This window comes from Schistocerca gregaria, chromosome 7, assembly GCF_023897955.1.
Source record: "Schistocerca gregaria isolate iqSchGreg1 chromosome 7, iqSchGreg1.2, whole genome shotgun sequence".
Lineage (NCBI taxonomy): Eukaryota > Metazoa > Arthropoda > Insecta > Orthoptera > Acrididae > Schistocerca > Schistocerca gregaria.
In genome coordinates, this window is record NC_064926.1 from 57,025,317 (window position 1) to 57,031,316 (window position 6,000).

General features: G+C 42.5%; 1 protein-coding gene across 1 annotated transcript in view; it reads right to left on the reverse strand.

Annotated features, from left to right (window-relative positions):
• LOC126282284 (uncharacterized) overlaps positions 1-3,767 on the reverse strand; it is a 75,658-nt gene extending 71,891 nt beyond the window's left edge. The window contains exon 1 of the mRNA XM_049981937.1: positions 3,669-3,767. Within this exon, the coding sequence (XP_049837894.1) occupies positions 3,669-3,767 (99 nt within the window). The remainder of the gene's footprint in view (positions 1-3,668) is intronic.
• Positions 3,768-6,000: the final 2,233 nt, after the last annotated feature.

Sequence of the window (6,000 nt, forward strand, 5' to 3'; positions counted from 1 at the left end):
AAAGACGGCTATCTACACTACCGTCCATTAAAATTACTGCACCAAGAAGAAATGCAGATGATAAACGGGTATTCATTGGACAAATATATTACACTAGAACTGACATGTGATTACATTTTGCCGGCCGCGGTGGTCTCGCGGTTCTAGGCGCACAGTCCGGAACCGTGCGACTGCTACGGTCGCAGGTTCGAATCCTGCCTCGGGCATGGATGTGTGTGATGTCCTTAGGTTAGTTAGGTTTAAGTAGTTATAAGTTCTAGGCGACTGATGACCACAGCAGTTGAGTCCCATAGTGCTCAGAGCCATTTGAACCATTTGATTACATTTTCACGCAATTTGGGTGCATAGTAACGGCCTTTATACTCATGGGCATTGAGTCAACAGGGCTTGGGTGGTGTACAGGTACAGCTGCCCATTCACCTTCAGCACGATACCACAGTTCATCAAGAGCAGGGACTGGCGTATTGTGTCGAGCCAGTTGCTCGGCCACCGTTGACCAGACGTTTTCATTTGGTGAGGGCAGCAGTCGAACATTTTCTGTATCCAGAAAGGCCCGTACAGGACCTGCAACATGCGGTCGTGCATTATCCTGCTGAAATGTAGGGTTTCGCAGGGATCGGATGAAGGGTAGAGCCACGGGTCGTAACACATCTGAAATGTAACGTCCACTGTTCAAAGTGCCGTTAATGCGAACAAGAGGTGACCCAGACGTGTAGCCAATGGCATCCCGTACCATCACTCCGGGTGATACGTCAGTATGGCGATGACGAATACAAGCTTCCATTGTGCGTTCACCGCGATGTCGCCAAACACGGATGCGACCATCATGATGCTATAAACACAACCTGGCGTTTTGCCAATCGTACACCCAGGTTCGTCGTTGAGTACACCATCGCAGGCGCTCCTGTCGGTGATGCAGCGTCAAGGGTAACCGCAGCCATGGTTTCCGAGCTGATAGTCCATGCTGCTGCAAACGTCGTCGAACTGTTCATGCAGATTATTGTTGTCAGCGCAGGAAAACGAGCAAATCGGTTGGTACATCTACATTAAGTGTGGATTAGGTAGGACCTTAGGCGGCTTATAAAAGCACAACCTGTTCATGGGTATTTCCTGGAGAGCCCCGAAAAACCTTGCTTTTTTGGTACGAAAAGTATCAGTTGTGGGGATGGCTACTTCAATAATTTCTCTTCGTGACAGATTGTCGAAACGTTTATCATATATTCTTAAGACGACATGCTTAGGGATTTAGAAACTTTATCGATATCATAATCCGTTATCGTAATACAGAGGTTCAAAGATACCGTACTTGGACAGAAAATGGGTTTTTATCTGTTATTGCACAATGAACCACAACTATGTAAATAACTGACCGCACAAAATTGCTGAAATTTTACTGTTTATACTTAAGACATTCCATTTTCCCGTTTCTGAAAATGTGTATCCATTATCAAGCAACAACCCGAAAACCGTGGCCTTTTGGAACCAAAATTATGTTATGGAGATGGCCGCTTCTGTAATTTCTGTTAGCAGCAGATCTTTGAAATTTTTGCGTGTTCTTAAGGTGATGTTCTCGGCGAAACTTGAAACTTTTTTCGATATCGTCATTGCTTACCGAGATGCAGAAGTTCAGTTACGGTACTTATACACTTAAAATATGCACATAATATCCTCTCTGGTGTATAAAAGTAGTTTTCACTGACGTAGGATCATCGTGCGTGGTACAAGGTCACCAAATTATGTTTGTAGTCAGCATTTTTCCACCAATAAGATTTTGTGGGTTGCTGTCTCTGTCACGTCTATACAAGTGTGCTCAATGTACTACTGTAATGATGAAGCTGTGCTAAACAGAGTCTGAGCATGCCTGAAAAGAACATAAAATTACTAAAAAAAATCGAAGAGCAAAGCATCCAGAAAAACTGTAAAGCTAACGATTTTATATTAATCTTAAATTATGCGCACTTATTTGTTGCTTATACGTGTCACAGTACAGAAATTCCAAGTATACAAATAAAGTTACAAGGCTGTGTTCAGCTGTAAAATTCGTTTTGTACAAGAAGCATACCATGCTGTAGCAGGGAAAAGAATGGAACCAGCGGAAAACGCTCCTGTTGGAGCACAGAAAATGTGAGAATGTTTCTGTTTAAACGACAGAAAAGTGGGGAACCAGCGGCTTCAAACCTCATTCCGCCTTCCTCCTCAAACATTTTAGTTTGCTAACACATTTGCCCACTTTTAAGACGGAACATTCTAAATCATTTTATCCAGTCTCTCTTCGTAGTTAAGCCTCCATAGTTAGCATCTCCTCTCAATATCACTGTCTATATGTGTCCCACTGTCTCTTTTTCCTCCCATTTTCTTCCCATCTCGCACGGTCACAGCCTCTCTTTACTTTTACTTTTATCTTTCTTTATCACTGGCCATTCCAACAAATGTAAGACAACGATTAAAAATAATTTACCTTGTCGATAAAACATTACTTATGTAATCAAGAAGGAGATACACATATTTGGGCCCTTCCTTCCTCTACCCTGGTAGTAAATCTCGTTCATCTTCCAGTAAGATACGTTTTCAGCTTTTTTTGTGCTTTACACCATTTTCTTCCATTACTAACCAATAGTCTATGTCATCTCACAATAGCGCACGAAAAACATCAATTACAGATTCTTTTTATGCCTAAGAGAAGAGAAACAGTAAGAGGGGAGAAAGTCATCGATGCAGCATTCTTGAGAGGTTCCACTGCTGCAGGCTCACGCAGCTAACGGTCCAGACTGGGCCTGGAAAATGTGCTCCTTGAAGTTGGGAAATGCGTGATTCTACGTCTCCGCTTTATGAGCGTGAGATCGAGCACCTTTCGCCAAAAGTTTTGCACGTATATCTTAACTATAACATCGTTAAGTGCTGTAAGAAGACTTGCTAGTTAGTCGTTATAACAAACAGAACGGGAACTAAACTCGTGCTTCTTAACCTATTGTCTTTGTTTCGTCTCAGTGTCATGGTACATTACGTTCGTCAAATGTGTGGTAGCTATAAATTTTAATGGAATCATTTTCGGCACACTTGTAGTTTGTTTCTTATGGCATTCTCCAAGAATATAATCACGTCTAGTTTTTCTGATGGCATTATCCAAGAATATAATCACGTCTAGCAGGACCATAGTTAGTGGTAATAATTTAATTATAAATTTCATATATTTCATTACAAGCACCACCTGAGACAGCGTGTCTCTGATACCGAAAGCCTCCGAAAATATCCTTGAACAACATCCTAAATTTTGTGGATGGAAGTGAGATTCGGTCTCTGTAGGCAATTACATTAGCCTCGTTCCATACGAGATTTGATTACGACAGAGAGGTGCTGGGGTACTAAGTACCAAGTGCCATGCTTGTCAAGGGTTCAAAAGAATGACAGAAAATGCTGTCTGAAAATGGTTCAAGTGGTTCTAAGCACTATGGGACTTAACATATGAAGTCATCTGTCCCCTAGACTTAGAACTACTAAGACCTGAGCAACCTAAGGACATCACACACATCCATGCCCGATGTAGGATTCGAACCTGCGGCCGTAGCAGCAGGCTGTGTGAAAATCTATTTAAATTCCTTTAGTAGTTTACAGTGACAATGAAACTATGAATAGCGAACTCCATACATGATATGGGTAAAAGAACTTACGGCTATAGTGCTGCCTTCAGGAAAGACGAGGTACCTCTTCTTTCGCGATAGCGCTACGACGGAGGTCAGTAGTAGGAACAAAACAAAGGCGTAACGCATTGTCGTCTTAATGGTGCAACACCTGTGAAGAAACACGCTGTGACGTCACCTGCACCCGGCGTGTAACAGGCTGCTGCTCTGTACTGACACTTTTGAAAGTAAAAAAGCAATGGCTGAACGAGCACGCGGGTTATAAGTGCGTTATGTAAACACACCCATGCACACCCAGCGGACGACACAGTGCGACGCTTGTGGAAGGAACTGCCTGCGACACGAGTCGCTCGCTTCCGCCATGGCAGTGTGTCTCCTGTACGGAGTGCAGGAGGTGGTGAAATGAGATCACGGCGCACGGCGGCCGTGGCTTCAGGCAGTTCGGCCTGCCGGCCCGCCGCACAGTTTGCAGAACTCGTTAACGTTGCGGTGTCAGCTTGTTAGCGGCCCAACGTAGTATTGTACCCAATTCCTAAACGCAGCGGTTTCCTGACCCCAAGTTACTCCGTTAAGAACTTCATCCTCATTGTATCTAACAGCGCCATCTGCCCACAAAATTATTGTTACATACATCATTCATCTGCATCACCGACAAGAACTCTAGAGAAACACTTAACAGCAGTTGTTATGTGAGCTTGTAGTAAACTTTGCGGTGATGCTGGAGTGTTACTTATTCACCACGCTCCCCACCACACCGGGTTGAAACATTGACTTATAGATCACACGTTACCACTCACTCTCAAAGAATTCTCTGGAACAAAATTTGAGCGGTATTGGCCCTCAAATGCGTAACTCTTACACTCCTATTAAATATGGAGACAAACTTACAATGACGGTGTCTACTAGACAGACAAATCATTTTCATAAGGTTCCTCTGCATATGATTTTAACCTCATGTGAGATACAAGAACACGAGGATGGTGCAAACAACTAGTTTTGAAGTTGTTAATTTTGACAATGATTGTTGGTTGGAAAGGGTGATTAGTGAGTGAGAAACTATGAAGTGGAATTACTACACTGAAAAAAAAACAGTGTACCCTGTTTTCTACTCACACAGAGGTTAAGTAAAGAAGTAAAAAATAATACATACTGAAAACTTGAGGGTTGTACAAAGATGTGGAAATAGCACGAGAAAAATGTTTGGTTGAACATAAAAGCAAATGTTACAAAAGCCTACAAGCCGCGCCGTTGTATTTCACCGTTGTCCACAATAAGTTGCAAATGTTAACTGTGGTCATAACAGTATTCTGTGCAGTTGGGATTGCATTATGTAGGAGTTAAGTAAATCCGAACGTGGGCAAATTGTTGGTGCTCGTATGGTAGGTGCTTTCGTAACGAAGGTAACCAAAGTAATGGTTTTCCAAGAGGCGCCTTATCAAAGATATATACTGCTAACAGGGAAAGCGGAAGACATCATCCGCTAAGTTACAGTGCAGATTAATATGTGTGTTGAGTGACTGTCGTTTAAGAGGATTGTGTCGATAAATAAGAGGACGAAGGGAGCTTCTGTCCAGGGAACTGCAGCGGAAGCTGGAATTCCAAAACCTCTCATCAGTGATGCCAAAGGCATAAACCTGGACTATGGACCAATTGAGGAATATCAGTTGCTATGATGAGTATTGTCTCCAACTCATGTTTTTCCAGCCCATGGACTATGTATGCTTTTGGTTCATGAAAGGCAGACATTTTCCTACTGATAGCAAGAGTAAAGTAAGAAAGCGTGAAGACTACTGCAGCCATGAACTAAAGTCAGTTTGAAAACTACGAGCACTGCAGTTTTATAGTTAAATAAATTTTCAGCTGTATTAAAAACTGGGTCCGTTGAAGTATGGGATACCACCCATCATTTATGAAATTTCGGGAGCCAAACAAGGTTACTAAAGAGTTTTGTAGTGTACTTTCTATTGCTGTTAATAATATGTGTGGATGGTTTTTGTTGTATTGTGTCTTTTAGTGGTGTTTTATAGGTTAAAATATGAGTTCGGTACTATTTCCTTGTATTGTTTTGTATGTCGGAGGGTTGATTGGTTCAAAAATGGCTCTGAGCACTAAGGGACTTAACATCTGAGGTCATCAGTGCCCTAGAAGTTAGAACTACTTAAACTTAACTAACCTAAGCATATCACACACATCCATGCCCAAGGCAGGATTCGAACCTGCGACAGTAGCGATCGCGCGGTTCCAGACTGAAGCGCCTAGAACCGCTCCGCCACTTGGGCCGGCAGGGTTGATTGGACTCTCCTGTTTCGTTTGAGGTGTATTATAGGTCACTTGAAGTGTACAATACCATTTTCTTTTATTG